The sequence below is a fragment of the Achroia grisella genome, unplaced genomic scaffold (genome assembly GCF_030625045.1).
Source record: "Achroia grisella isolate CSIRO2021 unplaced genomic scaffold, CSIRO_AGI_Agris_v1 utg1419, whole genome shotgun sequence".
Taxonomy (NCBI): domain Eukaryota; kingdom Metazoa; phylum Arthropoda; class Insecta; order Lepidoptera; family Pyralidae; genus Achroia; species Achroia grisella.
In genome coordinates this window covers 53826-78175 of record NW_026712630.1, presented here as the reverse complement: position 1 = coordinate 78175, position 24350 = coordinate 53826, and the positions used below count along the sequence as shown (strand labels likewise).

The 24350-nt window shown below is 35.2% G+C and overlaps 1 protein-coding gene across 5 annotated transcripts in view; it reads right to left on the bottom strand.

The window, feature by feature from the left end:
- Positions 1 to 24350, bottom strand: part of LOC131855450 (protein madd-4) — a 165311-nt gene that overhangs the window by 99097 nt on the left and 41864 nt on the right. For all 5 annotated transcript variants that reach the window (XM_059206725.1, XM_059206724.1, XM_059206726.1 and 2 more), the window contains exons 2-3: positions 23470 to 23565; positions 11898 to 12041 (exon numbers count right to left, since the gene is read on the bottom strand). In XM_059206725.1, the coding sequence (XP_059062708.1) occupies positions 11898 to 12041; positions 23470 to 23565 (240 nt within the window). The remainder of the gene's footprint in view (positions 1 to 11897; positions 12042 to 23469; positions 23566 to 24350) is intronic.

Here is a 24350-nt window from a genome sequence, read left to right as displayed (position 1 = left end):
GATTTAAATATCAAATAAAACAGTTCCTTTGGAAAAAAGCTTACTATAAAATTGAAGAATTCGTTAACGATAATAATGTTTTTATAGAAAAACTTTAAATCTATAGCACTGACAATATTATGTGATTATATTAATAATGAGTGCGTAGCGACTTCTATGTTGATTATCGCATGCCTCTTACTTGTTATACTGTAATTATTTATATAAAAAAAACATATATTAAAAAGAGCAATACACAAAAAATTTCTTGCTCATTCTTCTTGTGATGAATCTGCATTCCGAATGAGTGGTAGAATCAAAATATGACTATTCAAAAGTGCTTGTAATGAGTTTATTTGAATAAAGATTATTTCTATTTCTATTTCTATTATAAACGTGAAAGTATGTGAGTATGGATGTTTGTTACTCTTTCACGCAAAAATTACTGAACGGATTATAATGAAACTTTACAGTAATATCAGTTATACATCAGAATAACACATAGGCGATAATTTAAAAAGATATTATGTAAATTGGGCGAAATATAATGATGAATAAAATGTCAAGTAAGTATGATGCAGACGAAGTTAGATGGGGTAGTTAGTATTATAAACGCGAAAGATTGTGGGTATGAAAGTTTGTTACTCTTTCACGCAAAAACTACTTAACGGATTTTGATTAAACTTTTCAGTAATATAGCTTATATATCAGAATAACACACAGAGAACATTTTTTATTGAAATTAAAAAAGGATGAAATCGCGGACACCCTTCGACTGAAATAATATTTTTTAATTGCGATATGTATTATCTTTATCCATATTGCAAGCTTTAGCTAGTTTAACTTAGGTCTAGATGGCGCTGTGTGAATAGTCCTGAGATTATTATTATTATAATCGATTGAAAATCTATATAAAACCAAGAATCAATACAATTGGATTCCAAATATACAGAACAACATCCACAATTGACAATGCTGACTACCCCAGCTCAAATAATAGTCGTAACGTGTTACGAGTCCAAAATCGATAGAATAGAATAGAATAGAATAGAATAGAAAATCAATTATTCAAATAAACTTAATTTAAGCACTTTTGAATAGTCAACATTTTTTTAAATCTACCGCTTATTCGGAAAGCTGTCTCATCACAAGAAGAATAAGCAAGAAACTTGTGTGTTGCTCTTTTAAACAATCCTTGTAAGTTCACATTTTACAAATCGAAACGTGTGAATACAAACTACCAACCAGCACTAATTTATTAAGGCTCAAATATAAAAACACAATAAGATTAAATCAGTCGTAGTGATAAGAGCAGACCAGTCCCTACAAGCAGCACTCGTTCACGAGTGTGACGGATGAGCCAGCCATCACTGCGCTCGACCATATTTTAGGGAGCCCAATGTCCCGGCCCACCACGCCGCCACATGTCTGGACATTTAAGTGAGCATGACTACTCATTCCACTCGACCACGTCACAGTGTACAGATAAAACCGAAAACATAATAATAATATTTCATTACGACAATGGGGATAGGGGTTGTATCCGAACCGTAAAAAACGTAGTCAATGTAATAAGGGAGGGAATTTCATAAGTTTCCTTTAAGATACGCGAACAAAAGGTATCGCCCTTTGAAATTATTATATAAACATGTAAGTTATTTTTTTAATATAACTTTGACCTTTGAAGTTGGTAAGTAACAAATATTTATTCACGACTAGCTGTTCCCGCGACTTCGTCCGCGTGGAATGTAACTTTATTTTTCAAAAAAAAAAATAACAAAAACTATATAAAATATATAAAATAAAAATACTTTTAATTAAAAATAAGATTCAAGAAGACTCCTTATTACATCATCATAATACACCAACATACGATCTACCATTTCAGCTAAAGTTTTAAAATACCAGTGTGAGTATTACCTTCTTTTAAACAAGAGAAAAGTTCGCATCAAAAATAAGCCTATGTCCTTTCTCAGGGTCTAGAGTATCTGTGTGCCAAATTTCATTAAAATCATTTCAGTAGTTTTAGCGTGAAAGTGAGACAGAGAGACAAAGTTACTTTCGTATTAATAATAGTAGTAAGGATAATGTTAAATTAGAAATACTAAATGAAGCCGATTGAAATAAATTTGAAATAAATGCTGACAAAAAAAGAATATGCGACTAGCAGTGGAAGATGGATATGCATTTTAATATTACTCTATAACAAGTTGAACTATGGAAACGAAACTTCCCCGTCATCGGAGCTGCGGAAGGATGCTCGCGCACACCTGGCGCTACGGCCATAAGCAGTAGAGGTACTTGGGGTTTTAGCCGGTAGGAGTCCGTCAGTACCCGCTCGTTACCCCTGGAACGGGCGGGTCTACATGACGGATTTCCCCAAGAAAAAAAAAATAGAAACGAAACTTAACATTCATTCAAATGGATATAGTCCGAACCACTTATGACTTTAATCGTCTTTCCGAGTTCTTTCGAACGCAAACAGCGGGATGGGGAGGAATTAGGGGCGTTGGGGTGGATCAGGGTTGGCACCTTGCGACGACTCTGGTACGCATACGAAAAGAATTATTTTTTTGTTCTAATATTTGGTAAAAAATGTATAGGTATGAGAAGGAAAGTCCTGGGAAGGAGATAGAGATAATAATAGAGATTAATAGCTTAAACTCCGGACGGTAGTCTCCGGAATCCATGGTGGTTAAGTTCTGGAACATTCGTCACGATTTGCTAACTGACCTGATTTCAGACTCAGTCTATTATCATCCATTAGTACTTCGCCAGCCTGTAGCATCATTCCATTATCATCCATTAAAAATCCTTCTGCAGGTTTGCAGTGTCCCCATTTTCGTTTTGATACGAAGGGCTGAAGATCGGGCCTAACAGCATGCCTTGGGAGAGGCCTATGTCTAACAGTGGATTGTAGTGGGGTGATGATGTTATAAAAGGTATTTGTATGATTAACAGTATTTGCATTGGAATATTTGAAAATAATATTGTTTAAAGGAAAAAATTAATCCTGTATAAGAGGGTATAAAACCTTTAAGACTGGCAACCCTGGCGTGGACGGGGAATGGAGATCGCGGAGTGAATGACAATAAGAAATGTTATTTGCCATCGCTTTTTTGACTGCCGACGCTTTTAAATCTGATTGTGCCCTGTTTTGTTTCTGGTGCGTGATATTTTTGTTTGAATTTCATTCCGCAAGATTTTTGAGGCTTACGATTTTCATCGAGTGTTTTGTTTGCGTAATATCGTGAAATGAGATTTGTCTGAGTACCTATTATGAGATGTGCAAAATTATTTTGTTTATTATTATTTGTATAGTAGGTTTTTCCATCTATTGAATTTTCATGGTCACTAACAGGGTCAGACTTGTGACGGCGTAGTGGGCCGGATCATCGGGGTCCCTAAAATATGGTCGAGCGCAGTGATCCGTCAAATTTGTGTGCGAGTGCTTCTTGTAGGGTCTGCTCTAATCACTACGACTGATTTAATCTTATTTAGTTGGCTATATCTTTATCGTCTCTCGTTCTCTCATTTATTTTAATAATAAATTAGTGTTGGTATATATGCTACACATTTCACCTCAAAAGTGTAGAGTTACAACAATATTATTTAAAAGAGCAACACGCAAGTTTCATGTTCGTTCTTCTTGTGATGAGATAGCTTTCCGAATGAGCGGTAGATAAAAAAAACTAATGTCTATTCAAAAGTGCTTTAAAGTAAATTTATTTGAATAAAGAGTTTTCTATTCCATTCTATTGAAACAGATTTTGGAATATGTTTAATATTATTGTACTAGAAATTTATGATACATTTCTTCCGCGTGAAATTTATGTAGACTATGTGTTATTTTTAAAAGCTATATTACTGTAAAGTTTCAACAAAATCCGTTCAGTAGTTTCTGCTGGAAAAAGTAACAAACATCCATCCATACTTACAAAATTTCGCAATTACATTGCGAAATTCCATTTCATTACTTAATGGATTTATAATATTTTGTTTAATTTCGCTACCTTTAGAATGTGCGAGACCACAAATATTCAGTGCGGAAACCTGACCATCGCTACTGGAAGCGTTATGATCTTCTCCATTTGTAACAAGTTTCCGACCGTTATTGGATCTAGACCTATGTATATTGCGACACGTGTTTCGCCTCTAAACGAGGCATCATCAGGCAATGAATAGAGTTTGGAAGCCTAGTAGTGACGGTTCTAGAGTCTGGTTATCAAAAAGTTAATACGAGGCATTGAAAAGAATATCTTTTCAATGCCTCGTATTAACTTTTTATACATATATATATACATTCCTAAAACAAACTTTCATATCCCTAATATTACCAGAGCAGCATCTGTATAGTTACTATTTTCATATTAATGTAAATGAAACCCAACTTCGAAGTATACAATAAAAAAGAAATCATCATAATCAGAGTTAAAATTACACATAATCAAATCATAATCAATCAACTCTGTGATATGTATATTTAAAATCAGGTGAAGTTTTACTATTGATTTGTATAAATACATAATTGTATGTGTATGTAACTGGATGTGAAGGGCTGAAGATCGTGCCCAGTAGCGTGTTTTGGGAGAGGCCTATGTCCAGCAGTGGACTGCAGTGGGCTGATGATGATGATGATGATGATGTGTATTTATGTATTTGTATGTATTCATAAATATTGTATAAATAAATGTAAATCTTATGTCACAATGTTAGTTACCATACTCCTCTGAAATGGCTTGACCGATTTTTATGAAATTTTATATGCATATTTAGTAGGTCTGAGAATCGGCTACTATCTATTTTTCATACCCCTAAGTGGTAAGGGTTGTCCACCCCGAACATTATTTTTTTATATTTTGGGAAAAGAAAATATTTATACTTTTTTATTAAAAAATACATACAACCCTAAATTTTCACCCTTCTACCACCAAACCCAATTTTTTTTTTAGCGTTATTAATTTATATGGTAAAAACATTTGTCGGGACAGCCAGTATTATATATAGGTATGATCACTTATGTATGTATATTTAATCTCATCATATAATAAATTATCGAACCTGAAATCCATCTATTTATATGTAAAGCAAGCACTATTACTTACGTCGACAAACTAGCGAAACTAAAATACAAGTATAACAAGGTGATTTTCAATAAAACAAGTTCCCAAGTTTGTGAGGAATATAAACTTGTATCGACGCCTTACTTGTACCGACCAGTAATGCTGTAAGGCAAATTGGATCAGCATGTCGGCTCGTTGCACAGTCCACAGAGAAATAACAACTGCAATTCGATATTCTGTTAAAGATATTAAATATCTGAAAACTATTGACATAATAGAATAGAAAATCATTTGTTCAGATAAACGTAATTTAAGCACTTTTGAATAGTCATAACATTTTTGTCAGTGGTCTATTTTAGTACCCATAACCCAAGCTTGGAATTTTGAAATTTGAAATTGAATTGTTCATAATAATAACTATTATAAATGCAAAAATAACTCTGTCTATCTGTCTCGCTTTCACGCCAAAACTACTAAACCGATTTAAATTAAATTTGGTACACAGATAGTCTAGACCCTGAGAAAGGACATAGGCTAGTTTTTAATAAGAAAAAAGGGTTGTAAGTGGAAAGGGATGAAAAATTGTATGTAAGTATCTTCATTTCTAAAGCTAGCAGCTTGAAACTTATTTTTTTTGGCCGTTGATTAAATATAAATAACTATGACATTCATAATGCTGATAAGAAAAAATCATCAGAAAATTATTATTATGGTTTGGGGGAACCGCGTGGAGGTAAATCCCAAATGGTACATTGCTAGTGTAAATCCCAAATGGTACATAAGGTCATTAGTCCACATTACTAAAAATTCCTGCCCCAACAACACAATTCCCACAGCGCCATCTAGACTCTAGCTAAGCTAGCTAAAGCTTGTGTTATGGGTACTAGATAACTGATACAAATACATAGATTTTTTTTGTATATACATACATATTATACATACACCCAGACCGATACAAACAATCATACTCATGAATCCAAATGTTTGTGCCGTGCGAGGAATCGAACCTGCGATCAACGGAAGTAAGGCGACGTGCTAAACCGCTTCACCACTGAGGCCGTCCAAATGTATAGAATAGAATAGAAAATCATTTATTTATATAAACTTAATTTAAGCACTTTAGTATAGTCATAATATTTTTTTTAATCGACCGCTCGTTCGGAAAGCTGTCTCATCACAAGAAGAACGAGCAAGAAACTTGTGTGTTGCTCTTTTAAATAATCCTTGTAAGTTTATATTTTACAAGTCGTAACGTGTGAATACAAACTACCAACCAGCACTAATTTATTAGGGTCAAATATAAATACACAATAAGATTACATCAAATTCAAATTCAAATTCAAAAATCATTTATTCATGTAGGACATTTTAGCCGCTTATGAACGTCAAATTTTTACATTCTAATTTTATTTTTTTTCCCTACTGTCCAGTTCGGTATATACATAGATCCAATTGAGAAGAACTGGCAAGAAACTCAATTGAATTACTTTTTTTTTTAAAGCCAGTTTATTTACAATGTATATTTATATAGGTGTCTATGTCTAACATTAAATGAAAATTCAGTGCATGAACAACTATTGCCATGCACACTCGTCATTCAAGTAATCGTTTAGTGAGTAATAGGCTTTGCTCAGTAAATATGATTTAACAGATGTTTTGAATTTATTTAAGGGTAATTCCAACATATCCTTTGGTATCTTATTGTAAATTTTTATACCTATTCCCATAAAAGACCTATTAACTTTTTCTAAACGATATCTAAACGAGACATCAGTCCTACGACTGATGTCTCGTTTAGAATATCTCGTTTAGATCACTACTGATAAGCAGACCAGTCCCTGCAAGCAGCACTCGTTCACGAGTAAGTCGTATGAGCCAGCCATCACTACGCTCGATAATATTTTAAGCCCAATTTACACTCAGCCCGAGTGGGCAGGGAAGTGAGCATGGAAGTGTGCAGCGCGAGAGTGTAAACACGAGTGGAAACACTTCCCATGCCATTAGCGCTGCCACTCGCGCTGCCCGGCGCTCCCTCGATTGTTGTTTTTTCGCGCGAGTCAAAGGACTGGCAGCGCGAGTGGCAGGGGAAGCGGATGAATGTAAACGTAGTATTAGAGAGCCCAATGACCCGGCCCACCACGCCGCTATATGTATGATGTATATACCTTACGGATATACATATTACTGTAATAAAAAAAAACCTGTACCCTATTACGTCACGGTGTAAATGTAACCGTACTAGAACTATTAATCAACCCCCAGTGTTGGGGGTTGGGTATGTTGAAAGCTAACATTACACCTACAACTTTAAATGTGACTTTAACGATCCCGGTCTAGCGGTTTAGTCCACTGCCGCACTTTCTGATGGTCGTGAGTTCATTTCCTGTATTAATACATAACATTTATATGTATATTCTTATTAATATTAAACGTGAAAGTTTGTGAGTATGGACGGATGTTTGTTGCTCTTCCACGCAAAAACTACTGATCGGATTTTGATGAAACTTTACAGTAATATAGCTTATACATCAGAATAACATATAGGCCATAAATTTCACGCGAGTGAAACCGCGGGCACAGCTAGTATAATAATAATAATAAGGTATCCCCCTTGGACAATTCACACAACGCCATCTAGTCAGAAGCTCAGACAACTGATATAAATAGTTAGATATTTTTTTTGTAAATACATATATAATATATATAGAAAACACCCAGACCGATACAAACAATCATACTCATGAATACAAATGTTTGTACTAGGCACCCGATATAAATTCTTAGATTAAAAAAAACAGCTCCTTGATATCTATACATATAGATAAAATTGGAGTGTCTGTTTGTAATATTGAAATAACCATTTTTTATTACATGCATATGAATATAAATACTATAAAACAAAAAAAAAATGGATTTAGGGCCCAATGAGACTGGCAGGTACTATTACATTGCACAAAAGTCCCTAAATTTAAAAAGAAATAAAAAAAAAACGTATTCAGTCCTGATTGACCTAGATCCCGTAAACTCTACAATTACTTCACTGAATGTCTGCCTATAAAACAGACGAAGCTGTGACTGAATTTGCTCAATAAACTGGAAGACTAAGATACGCTAGACTTCAGGTCACTTTGAAATATATTGTACACTTCGGGACATGGAAAGTGTCGCACCGTATTTTTCTGACTTACATATAAATTATATAAAAATTTCATATAAAATCTTATCTTTAATAAGGAACTCAATCATTATGCTCATAATACTCAATCATCAGGACGTGGACAGAGACATAAATATATGAATTAAATGTATAAAATTATAAATTACTAACATAGTTAATAAGTTGTTTACTAACATAATATGGATGGATAAATATCCGAAATAAATGAAATAATAAATAATAATAATTATCATTACATAATAAAAAACAAATCGTTGTCGCTGTCTGTCCATCCCTATGTATTCTGAAAACTACGCAACGGTATTTGAAGCGGTTTTTTTAATAGATAGAGCGATTAAAGAGGTAGGTTTATATATATAATATATGTACACTCATGCAAAGCCGGGGCGAGTAGCTAGTATAGTATAAAATAAAGTCACTGTCGATGTCTGTCCCTATGTATGCTTTAAACTTTTAAACTACTAACGGATTTTGAAGCGTTTTTTTTAATAGATAGAGTGATTCAAGAGGTAGTTTTATTTATATAGTACATGTTCACACACACACACATATATTCATACATACACACTCTCATTCACACCAATGCTCACCTTTTCGATTATACATCCACAAATTTATTCCCTACATTTTACACACAAGTCCCATAGCTATTAATACAAAAGGATAAACATGTAAAATGAACACAATAATAAGTCACTCCAGTCTCTACAATACAGGCCTGCGAGCCTAGTGTAGAACTACAGAAAATTAAAATGTAAATGTGTATCATGAATAAATATTATTATTATTATTATTATTATTATTTTTTTTTTTTTCATTATTTTTTTTCGACTTTCGCCGGTAATCTTGGTATGTACGGGCCTAAGCCAAGTACATAACAATGTTCTATATCAGGTGGATATACAAATGTAGGCCTAATCTATCTGTAGAAACTTTCTAACAATCCGGCATGTATTTAGAACTACAGCCTTCTGTAGTTGGCAGTATATATTAGGGGGCAAGTTCAGGGTATTTAGTGACTGATGCATGTGTTTCGGTATATTATTATTATTATTATTATTATTATTATTATTATTATTATTATTATTATTATTATTATATAGTACATGTACACCCGTGCGAAGCCGGGGCGAGTAGCTACTTTTATATACAAAATTCTCGTGTCGCAAAGTTAGTTACCATATTTCTCTGAAACAGCTTGACCGATTTTTATTCTTCATTATCATCTCTTATTATGTCCCGAGGTGTATCAAACAAAACCAATTACCCATTCTGTCATCTGCAGAAACTATTTACAATTACACTGTAACTTCTTTGGTTTCTATTCGTATATCTTATTCTATCGTCTGTGGTACATCTAAGAATATGTGGTATATAAGTTACTAGCTACTCGCCCTGGCTTCGCTCGGGTGTACATGTATTTTTTTTTTTTTGGATGATAATGGAATGGTGCACCCGCCTGCGCTAACGGTTTACGCTGGCGGGGCACCAGTGGAAGATGATAAGATGAGCATGAGGCCAGGTCAGTTAGCCCATCGTAACAAGCTCACCAGGAATTTGTTACGATAGTTTCCAGGGGGAACCGCGTGGAGGTCGACCTGACATTGTACATTGCTAGCAATGGGGTTATCAATCCACATTACTAACAATCCCCTTTCCCCCTCCGTGTACATGTATTATACATATAAACCTTTCTCTAGACAGTGTGGCTAAGGCAATTTGTGCTTTGGGTGCTGTTTGTAAGAACTTATTAAATTTTATTGGTTAAATCTATATATATATATAACTCAAAGGTGACTGACATAGTGATCTATCAACGCACAGCCCAAACCACTGGACGGATCGGGCTGAAATTTGGCATGCAGGTAGATGTTATGACGTAGGCATCCGCTAAGAAAGGATTTTGATTAATTCTACCCCCAAGGGGATAAAATAGGGGATGAAAGTTTGTGTGAAACTTCGTCAATTTGAAACCGATCGGGCTGAGACATCGCATGCATAAAGGTACTATGACGCATCCCCTAGGAAAGGATTTTGATAAATTCTACCCCTAAGGGGATAAATTAACGCGAGCAAAAGCAAGTTATAAATAATGTTAGTTATATCCCTGCGAAATGGCTTGACCGATTATTATGAAATTTTATATTCATCAGTAGGTCTGAGAATCGGTTACTATCTATTTTTCATACCCCTAAGTGATAAGGGTTAAAAAATAATAGGGGTGTCCACCCCTAACATTATTTTTTATTTTATGAACAAATTTTATTTTCTCATTTTATTATAATGTGGCATTAAAAATACATACAACTCTAAATTTTCACCCTTCCACCAGCAACCCCTATTTTTTAATAGCGATACGTACTTAATTAGGCAAAACAACGTTTGTCAGGATATTTAGTATAAATATATAATCGTTTGTCTCGCAGTGTACAAACCGGGCCAATTACAGTGACACTTTTATTGCATCCTGCAACACAGTGTAATACTGTCTGTTCGTGGAACTAGCAGTATTTGTAATAAACGTCGAACAACAGAATGTTATGTAAATGTAACATATTACAGTTCAAAGTAGTTACATTAATATGTTTATAACTAAATAACCTCGTGTTTTACAGTTAATTACTTATTACATTCTGTAAGTTACAAATTTAAGGTAATAGTAGTTTTGAATTTTCAATACTACTTTTGACATAAAATTGTTAGATCATTTTTAAATATGAATTAAGAATTTGAGATATACTAGTATATAAGATATAGTTTAGCACACCGCTTTTCTTCATATTCTTCATATGGTCGCGGGTTCGATTCCTCGCATGGTTCAAAGAATTACAGTGACACTTTTTTTGTATCCTGCAGCACAGTGTAATACTGTCTGTTCGTGGAACTAGCAGTATTTGTAATAAACGTGGAACAACAGAATGTTATGTAAATGTAACATATTACAGTTCAAATTAGTTATATTAATATGTTTATAACTAATTAACATCGTGTTTTACAGTTAATTACTTATTACATTCTGTAAGTTACAAATATAAGGTTATAGTAGTTTTAAAAATGCCTAAATTAATAAATCATAGTACTATTAGATTCTTATCGAATTTAAGGTAATAGTAGTTTTTAAAATGTCTACATTAATAAATCATTGTACTTATTAGATTTTTAACGAATATAAGGTTATAGTAGTTTTTAAAATGCCTAAATTAATAAATCATAGTACTATTAGATTCTTATCGAATTTAAGGTAATAGTAGTTTTTAAAATGTCTACATTAATAAATCATTGTACTTATTAGATTTTTAAAGAATATAAGGTTATAGTAGTTTTTAAAATGTCTAAATTAATAAATCATAGTACTATTAGATTTTTATCGAATTTGAGGTAATAGTAGTTTTTAAAATGTCTATATATCTTAATATGTACACACTACAACACAGTTTATAAGTTGTGTAGTAACACAATATGGATGTAATCCGAATCATTACATAGTATAAAATAAAGTCGCAGTCGCTGTCTGTCCGTCGCTATGTATGCTTAAATCTTTAAAACAACGCAACGGATTTTGAAGCGGTTTTTTTAATAGATAGTGATTCTAGAGGAAGGTTTATATATATAATACATGTACACCCAGGCGAAGCCGGGGCGAATAGCTAGTTAAATATATAAATAAGTAGACTTGCCTGCATGTTACATATCTTGTATCTAACAGGTTCTCCCCTACATCCCGAAGGGGATGAACACGTGCGCAGCTGACGCGAGACACCCCCGTCGCACGTGCGTGAACACAAGGACCAATCACTCCATTGTGACCATCCGCCATGTTCCTGTAAACAAAATGTCATAATATTAAATACACGTTAAGGTTAAAAACACCTATTATATACACATATTTATTTTCAAAAATGATGGATGGATTGTGTTAAAGATGATATGAATAACAGTAGAGTATGCTCAGATAGGCAAGAGAAGGGGGAGGGCCTCCAGCAAGGAGGACTGACGATCTGGTCAAGATCGCTGGAAGGCATTGGATGCGAGCAGCGCAGGACCGATCGTCGTGGAGATCTTTGGGGGAGGCCTATGTCCAGCAGTAGACGTCTTCCGGGCTGCGATGATAATGATGATGATGCTCAGATATGACGGCTGGTAGAGCGCAGTGGAAGAGAATGAATTTGAATTTAAATGAATCTGTTTTATTGTAAACATGTACAACATTTATTTAAAAAAAAAATACGATCTGAGTTTCTTGTCAGTTTTTCTCATCTCGAAATCATTACGAACTGACGGTAGATTTGACATATCATAAGAGTCCGTAATTTTGAATGACATACTGCGCTGACAACAAATAATGGGATAAAGGCAAGGCAATGATGATGATGATGATTTATTGTCAGACTTTAGTTTTGCACATTTTGAAAGAAAGAAGATTGAATTTTTTTTATTGTCCACCTTTATTAACAAATATAAATATACTTACATACAATCAATATACATACACTACGAGATGGATTTATGTTATTTTGTTTAATTCCACTACAATTAGGGGGTTGGTGAAGGTGTAGATTGGGCGGCTTCTCTATCGGAGACCCGCAGATTGCGTCTCGGATCGAATGCCAAAGCGCATCCGAGAATACGGCGACTAATCGTGGTTTGTGAAGAACAATGAAGGATGGGGTTGGTGAAGGTGTAGATTGGGCTGCTTCTCTATCGGAGACCCGCAGATTGCGTCTCGGATCGAATGCCAAAGCGCATCCGAGAATACGGCGACTAATCGTGGTTTGTGAAGAACAATGAAGGATGGGGTTGGTGAAGGTGTAGATTGGGCTGCTTCTCTATCGGAGAACCGCAGATTGCGTCTCGGATCGAATGCCAAAGCGCATCCGAGAATACGGCGACTAATCGTGGTTTGTGAAGAACACTGAAGGATGGGGTTGGTGAAGGTGTAGATTGGGCTGCTTCTCTATCGGAGAACCGCAGATTGCGTCTCGGATCGAATGCCAAAGCGCATCCGAGAATACGGCGACTAATCGTGGTTTGTGAAGAACACTGAAGGATGGGGTTGGTGAAGGTGTAGATTGGGCTGCTTCTCTATCGGAGAACCGCAGATTGCGTCTCGGATCGAATGCCAAAGCGCATCCGAGAATACGGCGACTAATCGTGGTTTGTGAAGAACACTGAAGGATGGGGTTGGTGAAGGTGTAGATTGGGCGGCTTCTCTATCGGAGACCCGCAGATTGCGTCTCGGATTGAATGCCAAAGCGCATCCGAGAATACGGCGACTTATCGTGGTTTGTGAAGAACACTGAGGGATGGGGTTGGTGAAGAGTTTGTTCATATATCACATCTCTTTACGCAATCACGAATGTTTCACAACTAAAGAATCTTGAGTCTTGAATCTAGAGTTTGTATGTGTGTATAAGACTTTGTATAAATACTTGATGAATTTTTATTATTTTGTTTAATTCCGCTACAATTGGCATGTGTGCGAACACAAATATTCGGTGTGGAAACCTGACTACCGTTACGATCTTCTCTAGTGGTGATCAAATTCCGACCGTTATTGAGTCTACATACATATTGCGACACGTGTTTCGCCTCTGAATGAGGCATCATCGGACAGAATAGAATAGAAAATCATTTATTCAAATAAACTTAATTTAAGCAGTTTTGAATAGTCAACATTTTTTTAAATCTACCGCTTATTTGGAAAGCTGTCTCATCACAAGAAGAATAAGCAAGAAACTTGTGTGTTGCTCTTTTAAACAATCCTTGTAAGTTCACATTTTACAAATCGAAACGTGTGAATACAAACTACCAACCAGCACTAATTTATTTAGGCTCAAATATAAAAACACAATAAGATTAAATCAGTCGTACGTAGACATTGAATAAAGTCCGGATATAGCTTCGAAGGCTAGCGTTTCCAAGGGAATTTGATTGCCAATAGAGATGGTCGTAACGGTAGTTAAGTTTCCACACCGAATATTTATGGTCTCATACACAGATGAAACCGCAGGCACAGTCAGTATTTCATAAATATCCATATACTAATATTATAAACGCGAAAGTTTGTGAGTACGGATATCCATCCGTGAATATCCATCAGATGGATGGATGTATGTTTGTTACTGTTTCATGCTATAACTACTGATCTTCTCTATCTTATCTATCTTATCTTTTTTAAATTATTATTTTTTCCTTCAAAGTTTTAACAAAAATTTACAGAGAAGTATTATGTATCATTTTAAAAGAATTCTTTTTCTTCTACTTCTAATTTTGAAAAATGACAAATTTCTATTTAATCGACGATGTATTTTTATGTGTAATTAGTGATCTAAAATATCTGTCAGGCAGAAGTTGGGCTTGAGTCGCTCTATAAGTCCATTCGCCTGTTTGGAGTGTTTGGAGTACCACTACCCCTAGCCGCAAAGATCGCCACCAGCATAATAATAGTTCGAAAAAAAAAATTAAGTCATTCGAAATTTGAAAAAACAATTTTCCAACGCAAAGGATCCGTGAAAGGATGAGAGAAGAAATAATTAGGAAAGGGTTCATCCCTTTGTCCCGAGGTAGTCACGTCGCTCGGGCGGTTCACACGACATTATTATATTTATGTTTTGAAGAACCCGCAGAGCGTGTAAGGAAGATTCACGCGCGTGATATTTTTGCATAACACTGACCGGAATATGTAATTACAGAGTGAAATCCCGCCAGGGTTGCCAACAATCAAACATATCGCTTCGTACTATAAAATCGGTACGTCGCGTCGCACTGAGTCACTCATGTTGTAGATTTATTTAATTGTTCTAAGTGTGTATGTATGTATGTGTATATGAGTGTGTGTGCATATATATATGTATATGTAAGATGTACCTTTGTCAAATGTGTAAATGTAATAATGGTTGTAAATAAATGTTTTTCTTTCTTCTTTCTTTCTTTCTTTCTAATTTGTGTATAGGTAAAACGAAAAAGACTAGGTAAAGAACTATTGACAAATAGAATGATGTATCAAAACAAGACTGTAAAAGAACACAAATCAAATAAAAATATAGAATAGAAAATACATTTGGTTAGCAATACAACAACTCGTAAACCTATTTACGAGCTCTGAAGGGATTGAACCTCTCTTAAGGTAAGATGCTGTGATTTTAATTCAAATTCAAATTCAAAATGTCTTTATTCATGCAAGTCTATTACAGACTCTTATGATATGTCAAATCTAACTTCAGTTCGGAATTATTTCGAGATGAGAAGAACTGACAAGAAACTCAGCTCGTATTCTTTTCAAATAAATGTTACAATAATGCAGACTTACTATTAAATTCAAATTTGGGAGAATAGAGTGACCACCAGCATATGCTATTGCAAAAGCAAATAGTCTAATCAGTGTTCGTAAGGCGAACAGACCAGTCCCCACAAGCAGCACCCATTCACGAGTATGATGTATGAGCCAGCCATCATTGCACTCAACCATATTAGAGGGAGCACATTGACCCGTCCCACCAGGAGGGGAAAGGGAATTGTTAGTAATGTGGATTGATAACCCCATTGCTAGCAATGTACCATGTCAGGTCGACCTCCACGCGGTTCCCCCTAGAAACCATCGTGTAAAATTCCTGGTGATTTTGTTACGATGTGCTAACTGACCTGACCTCATGCTCATCTTATCATCCTCCACTGGTGCCCCGCCAGCCCAGCCGACCAGGCAGCCCACCAGGCCGCCACAAGGTTGACTTATTATTTAATTAATTATTTTTGCATTGTAGTGCAAAAACATCGACCCCTTGATTTTCTAGTTGGCAACCCTAAATCCCGCAGACAGTTCATACTGAAATCGCGGCGAGACGCCGGCTGAGTCGGGACTGCGCGAAATCGTGTGTGTTATTTATAAAAAACCTCGAATATTGTTTGATATTTGATTTATTTTATTTGTATGATATTTACTACGTTTATTATTAATTAATAATATCTATGTATTTGTATCAGTTGTCTAGTAACCATAACAAAAACTTTAGCTAGATTAACTTGGGACTAGATGGCGCTGTGTGAGTAGTCTAAACAGATAATATGAAGCAAAAATATATATATGATAACGGTGGATAATCCACACAGCGCCATCTAACTTGTGTTATGTACTAGACAATTGAAAGAAAATCTTAAATAAAAACAATTTTTTGTTAATACATACATAATATACATAGAAAGCACCCAGACCAATATAAACGTCATAATCATGAATACATTTTGCACAGTGCGAATCGAACCCGTGACCATTGGAAGTAAGGCGGTGTGCTACCACAAGACCACTGGCCGTCTAATACTTTTAGAATAATTATAAATTCTATCAGGGGCAGTAGGGGTTATAAATATGTATAACAAAATAATTGGTATTGATTTTATTTATAAAATACCAGTTTTTTTATTTTAAAATATGTTTTTTATTACGTAACAGTTATATTCGGTATTATCGGGTGACTATGCTATTGAAATTCAGGTATTGCATAAAGGTATGAAGCCATGATATCTTGGCCTTCAGGAATGGCATACCATTTACTACTAGTCGAAATAAAAATACATAGATACGAGTGGGTAAGTACTCGGGTAGTATATCTAGGAGATCTGGGTTCAAATCCTGTCGGATCGAGATTTGGGAAGATTTCAAAAGTATTAGAATAAAGCAGTTGTGTTTTACAGACAAAGTTATTAATGTCCTGCTATTTTTTTCTGGAACTTTCTGTTGGCCAACCAAGACTTCCAATACTAATGTTATGTCCTATTATTGAAAACAATAATACTACCGCCATTTACAATATTAGAAGATAGCATGACAACTAAGCAAGTAATCACTACGATTTACGTATCACTAGAATATTATATTGTTTCATGATATATTCTAAATTTAAAAACAAAACCTTAATTTGCATGAAGCCAGGCTGTATGGACATACCTTTTGCCTTTCCAACCGAAAATAATAAACGAAACAAAAAAAGAACAAATTTTATTAGTACTAAACGTGATATACGTTCGAAATTCAAAAAGAAATCATAAATAAAATTATAAATAAAGAAATAAAAAAGGGCCAATGAAACAATACATTCTTCATTTAGCGTCGTGTAGCTTTATTATTCCCATCTTTGTCCTTAGTCCTCACAAAGGAATTATTCGTGCAAAACAGAAAGAATGACATAACAATTTTACACATTATATTGAATTATGCCGTATAAGGCTGTGTATATACTTATATCGGTATATACATAGAATTTTTTCTTATAGAATAGACAAAAATGCATTTTCAGACCAGAGAAATAATTTAAAAGAATAGAATAGAAGTTGGAAGCACTTTTGAATAGTCATCACATTTTTTTTTAATCTACCGCTCATTCGGAAAGCTTTCTCATCACAATAAGAACGAGCAAGAAACTTGTGTGTTGCTCTTTTAAATAATTTATTTTTTTAGATATTTATTCTTACTTTACAATTTAAGTTTAAGTGTGTGAATACAAAAACAAATTACATTATGGTCACTGAGCATCAACACTTTTTTTATAAGAGGCAGTATGGCACCGCCCGTACGTGCTTTGAATCAAAATTTTATCTATATAATAATTTCATATTAAGATCTTTCAAAATATATGCAAACAATAAAAAAAAAACATTGGTAACACGGTTTCAAACAAAAAACTATTTTGTTCTAGTGACGCCAGTTAAATAAGAATTTAAAATTGAAACGAAGAACACACCTGCAAGATAATTATAACCTTATGACTTGATGCATGCGCCTCACATGCATGTAAATCTAAAAACAGTAGCATGCAAATTTACCTCTACTTCAATTTGTCAACCCTGCTTGACTGTATTTCCATTTCTCCAAACATGGTAACACGGTATCTTTAGCCGTATCCCAACTGAATACGGTTCAATATACATTGGTTCATGTGGTACAACCTAAAATTGGACTTTCCAAAAGTAAAATTCAAATAGAGAATTCGCGCTATTTTTAGTATAAAATCTGTTTGATTTGAAAATGGAATATCCATTAACCAGTTACTTATTTGGCTAAACATGGCAATACTTTTATGCGAATGGAACGAAAATTGATTCTATGTAACGATTTAAAATATTTGCTTGCACAGATTACTAAAAAAGGAATATTTTAGATTTAATCTTATATATATGTAAAATTCTCGTGTCGCTGTTTTCGTTCCTATATTCCTCCGAAACGGCTTGACCGATTCTCATGAAATTTTGTGAGCGTATTAAGTAGGTCTGAGAATCGGCCAACATCTATTTTTCATCCCCCTAAATTTTAGGGGTAGTCCACACCTAAATTTTAGGTAGCTGAATATATAAGCAATAAGTTTCGTGATTACAGAACATTATATATTTAACACGTTGACGGACAGTAGGAACAAGCGAAGTTCAAAAATTGACACTATATGTTTTTGTGATTTTTAGAATGTTAGAAGTATAGTTTTACTCTTTCTGTTTAAATAAACTTATATATTATATATTATATTATATATATAATATATATTTATCATTTACATTATCATTATTTATTTATATTTCAAATGTAAAACCAAAAAAAAAAAAGTAAAGAGTATAACCTATAGTATCGTTAACCTAACCTAAAATGCTAAATTTTGTTTTTTTATTTCTGTTTAAAGTATAAAATGAATAATAAACAAATACATACCAGTATAGTTATATAAATAATAATAAATCGATCGCACTACTCCCTTCAAACCACGTGCATAATGAATCTGCAACTCGTATAACAGGTGAAATATGAACTTCAACCTAAAAAGATGTTTTCAAAACACGACACTATGCTTCTACGTATACGCCAGTAAGTGCACATTTGTGCTGCTATAGCCGTAGTGTCTAAAAACGACTGTTTCGTTTTGGACGGCTATAGCAGTCATGCCACATTGTGAACTTCGCTTTGACGGCTATAGCCGCAATTGTCCGTCAACGTGTTAATATTTAGGTTTAATATATGATAAAGAAAACAAAGCACTGTGTATATTGAACCAGTTTCTACCGTTCTCCAAACTTCGGTTCATTACTATTAATAGTTCATATAACAACATCTAAAACTATCCATTCGCCGATATCATTCGCCATATCGATTCGCCGATTCGCACTAAATCGCGTGCTATCCTAAGCGATTAATCGCGCGTAATGCCCAATTTACACTCAGCCCGAGTGGGCAGGGAAGTGAGTACAGAAGTGAGCAGCGCGAGAGTGTAAACACGAGTGGAAACACTTCCCATGCCATTGGCGCTGCCACTCGCGCTGCCCGGCGCTCCCTCGATTGTCGGTTTTTCGTGCGCGAGTCAAAGGACTGGCAGCGCGAGTGGCAGCGTGTTTTTACATTCAGCCCTCTCGCTCAGTTGTCGCCCGGTAATATTTCCGGCAGCACGAGTGGCAAGGGAAGCGGCTGAATGTAAACGTAGCGTGGGCAATAATGATTATGTTACTATTTCTTGTGTCCACTCTGTATTGAATAACGAGATGACTGCGAACAGGGAGTAATGGAAGAGAAAAACATATTACGACGACCACAAATAAATAGGATAAGGAAGAAGATGTTGACTCTGTCGCGCGTGATAGAAAAGAAAGTGATATGAAACATACGCGTGTACGTTTCTTTACTTTCACTTCCTTTATTTTCTTTTTCTGTTTCACTTTATTTTTTTTGTTACTCGTCCCGGTTTCGCACGGGTGTACATATATATAACTCAAAGGTGACTGACATAGTGATCTATCAACGCACAGCCTAAACCACTGGACGGATCGGGCTGAAATTTGGCATGCATGCGTGGGCATCCGCTATGAAATGATTTTGATTAATTCTATCCCTTGTGTGTTGACTTGTGTTATTGACTTGCGTGTTGCTCTTTTGAATAGATGTTTTTTTTATATAATAATTATAGTATAACAAGTAAGAGGCATGCGATAATCAACATAGAAATCGCTACGCGCTCATTACTAGTGTAATCGGATAATATTGTCAGTGCTATGGATTTTAAGTTTTTCTATAAAAACAATATTGTCGTTAACGAATTCTTCAATTTTATAGTAAGCTTTTTTTTTAATTTGGTTCATATTTTAAAGTACCGCGTGAGATCAACAAAAATCACTCACCCTCCACCCCTCTCCGTACCGTATCGTCTAAAGTTTCAGAGGCTATATCTCATGTTTTAAACCGAGACACATATTACAAAGCAAACTGCTCAGTGGCAGACATCAGTGTGACTAAGGTAGGACTTTATACAAATTGTAGCTGAGTATAATAAATTTTACAACAACAAATTAATAATAATAATAATAATATATTTATTAACACCAATTTAAGTAGTTACAGTTAGTTATTCTTCTTATAAACTATTACAGTTTTTAATTTACCAGTAGTACCTATACAGGCCGAGCCTGTATCATAGATACTTACTACCAGCGACAAGTACGTAAAAATTAAAATGTTGCAATTGTGTGGGTAGATTTCCAGATTTTACAGTTTATAACAGAACAGTGACTGTATAAGTGTAAATTACTAAAAACTAATTTGCACAGCTCACCAATCTTCATTTAGGCGTTGGAATAGACTGCGTGGAGTATTTATAGATCCAGGGGGAAATGCGTACCGTCGTAGTTTCCTGGAGCATTAATTCCACCACTCCATATTTCGGCGACAAAAGGTAGGGCCACAAATATGTATAGCGTTAACCATTATATTTGAGAAACGTGGAGTGGATACAATAGTATATGATGTTGGAGGGAGAAAGTAATAGAATAGAAAGAGATGCATAAAATTTATAGAAACAGAAATAGAAATAATCTTTATTCAAATAAACTCATTACAAGCACTTTTGAATAGTCATATTTTGATTCTACCACTCATTCGGAATGCAGATTCATCACAAGAAGAACGAGCAAGAAACTTGTGTGTTGCTCTTTTTAATAGATGTTTTTTTATATAAATAAATAATTTGAGAAACGTTGTGTACTATGTATGTTGAAAGAATGGGGAGAGAATATAATACAATTGAATAGAAAAGAAAATTTGTTAAAATAAACTTAAATTAAACACTTTTGAATATCTATACTCCTTTATTTAATTGATCGCTTATTCTCAGTTGTCTCATTACAAGAAAAACAAACAAGAAACTTGAGTGTTGCTCTTTTGAATAATTATTGTAACTTTACACTTTTAAATTTAAATGTATGAAAACAAACTAGTGTTTCAAGCATTCACAGGCTACGGCAACCGTTGCCTGTGAATGTGTTGCCTGTCAACTATCAGATGGGTATCCCCTCCGATCGATCCCCCGTCCAATTCAAACGGGGATAGATATTACGACGGCCTGAGCCGAGGTTCGAACCCCTAGCGGTGCCTTCAGACTAAAGTCGCATCCGTCAGGCGGGAGTTGACCTTCAGCCGTTCCATAAGTCTTTCCTTTGGTTTGGAGTGCCATCTGCACTCGCTCCCTATCGTCCAGTGAAGCTGTAAAGGCCAGCTGCGGCGAACAGCAGTAGAGTAGTCCGAAAAAAAGATGGACGTTTGCAACAACGTGGTGGTTATCACTGCCAGTATAAAGAAACGCTGAAACTCAGACCATACCCCACGGAAATGGAGTATAGGATTCCAGGCTGAGTTTATTAGAAGACATACGAATATCAAACACGCGATGTGACAATTTATATCGTTTCGAGCAATGCTGTATTGATTTGTATGCAATTCCACCTGAATTATGCGGTTCAAAGTGTTTGCATACCGTAACCCTTACTGATATTATAAACTAGTCACCCAGCCCGGCTTCACACGAGTGTCTATGTATGTATTATACATATAAACCTTCCTCTTGAATCACTCTATCTATTAAAAAAACCTCTTCAAAATTCGTTGCGTAGTTTTAAAGATTTAAGCATATATGGGGACGGACAGACAGCGACAGCGACTTTGTTTTATACTATGTAATGACTAGCCACTCGGCCCGGCTTCGCGCGGGTGTACATGTATTTTACATTTAAACCTTCCTCCAGAATCGCTCTATCTATTAAGAAAACCTCTTCAAAATCCGTTGCGTAGTTTTAAAGATTTAAGCATATATAGGGACAGACAGCGACAGCGACTTTGTTTTATACTATGTAGTGATAATGATATCTACGGATAAGAGGGTAAGCTAACGAACGTTTACTCAAATGATATATCTATTTATAGAGACTAAATTCACGCCGTGTTTGACCCGTTTTAATAAATTTCATATATATAATCCTAAATAAATAGTGAAGTACTCAGTTGATATAACTCAGAGGTCCATACGGTTGCGTTTAAATCCATTAAGCCCGAATACGGGATTAAATTCAAACTTTGAAGATGTGAAAATGGATTTTACAATATTTATTCCTAAACGAGATGACCACGCAAACTCCGTTCGCCTCAAAATAAAATATTTATTTACTAGCTCTTGCCCGCGGCCTTTATCACGTTAATTTATCCCTTTAGGGGTGGAATTTATCAAAATCCTTTCTTACAGGATGCCTACGTCATAATAGCTTTATGTATGCAAAGTCTCAGCCTGATCGGTTTAAAATTGACAAAGTTTCATACAAACTTTCATCCCCTATTTTATACCCTTGGGGGTAGAATTAATCGAAATCCTTTCTTAGCGGATGCCTACGTCATAACATCTACCTGCATGCCAAATTTCAGCCCGATCCGTCCAGTGGTTTGGGCTGTGCGTAGATAGATCACTATGTCAGTCACCTTTGAGTTATATATATTTAGACTAGCTGTCCCGGCAAACGTTGTTTTGCCTTAAAATAAAAAAAATATTTAGGAGTGGACTATCCTTAACATTTAGAGGGATGAAAAATAGATGTTGGCCGATTCTCAGACCGTTTCGGAGGAGTATGGGAACGAAAACTGTGACACGAGAATTTTATATATAAGATTTATTTAAGTTTAATGCACAAATTCAATTGTACATATGGCGGACTTAATACCTTGCGCGTTATCTACCAGGCAACCATGAGTGGTGCAGAGAAAGATATTGACGGTGCACTAATATAAATGAGAAATGTCAAAAAAAAATATAAATATAAAGCAAAATATAGCTAGTAGAGTAATAATAATAAGCCAATCAATTTACACAGCGCCATCTAGTTCCAAGCTAAGCAGAGCTTGTGGTGTGTGTACTATACAACTGATAGAAATACTTAGATATTAAAGTAGTCCAAAAAAAAACTGACCTTCCCATGGTGAGTGTTGTTGTCATGGTGCCCATCAATTAACTCTGGATCTTCAGTCGATATGTCATGACCATGTCTATGTGCCAGACTCGATATCTGAAATAGAAATAGAAATAATCTTTATTCAAATAAACTCATTACAAGCACTTTTGAATAATCATATTTTGATTCTACCACTCATTCGGAATGCAGATTCATCACAAGAAGAATGAGCAAAAAACTTGTGTGTTGCTCTTTTTAATAGATTTTTTTTATATAAATAATTTTCCGTATATTGTGCCGTGAAATCTAACCCGCGACTATCGGAAGCAAGGTGTTGTGCTACACCACTATACTACCGAGGTCGTCATGACGATGCTGGAGTGTGGACTGATGCTTGCTTGTATGCAATGGATACTTTTTGCTGCTCATCCTAAATCATCATCATCATTATCTCAGCCCGGAAGACGTCCACTGCTGAACAAAATCCTCCCCCAAAGATCTCCACGACGATCGGTCTTGCGCTGCTCGCTTCCAATGCCTTCCAGCGATCTTGACCAGATCAACGGCCCACCTTGCTGGAGGTCTTCCCACGCTGCGTCTTAATATGTATTTAGGGTGGAAGGGAATTGTTAGTAATGAGGACTAATAACCCCATTGCTAGCAATGTACCATATCAGATCGACCTCCACGCGGTTCCCCCTGGAAACCATCGTGATACATTCTCGGTGAAATCACGTTGGGCTAACTGATCTGACTTCATGTTCATCCTATCATCCTCCACTGGTGTCCCGCCAGCGTAAACCGTTAGCGCAGGCGGGTGCACCATTCCATCATCATCCTTTAAAAAAAAAATTGTCTTTAAAAGTTCCGTGAAAAATAGTTAAAAATAATATTCTGTG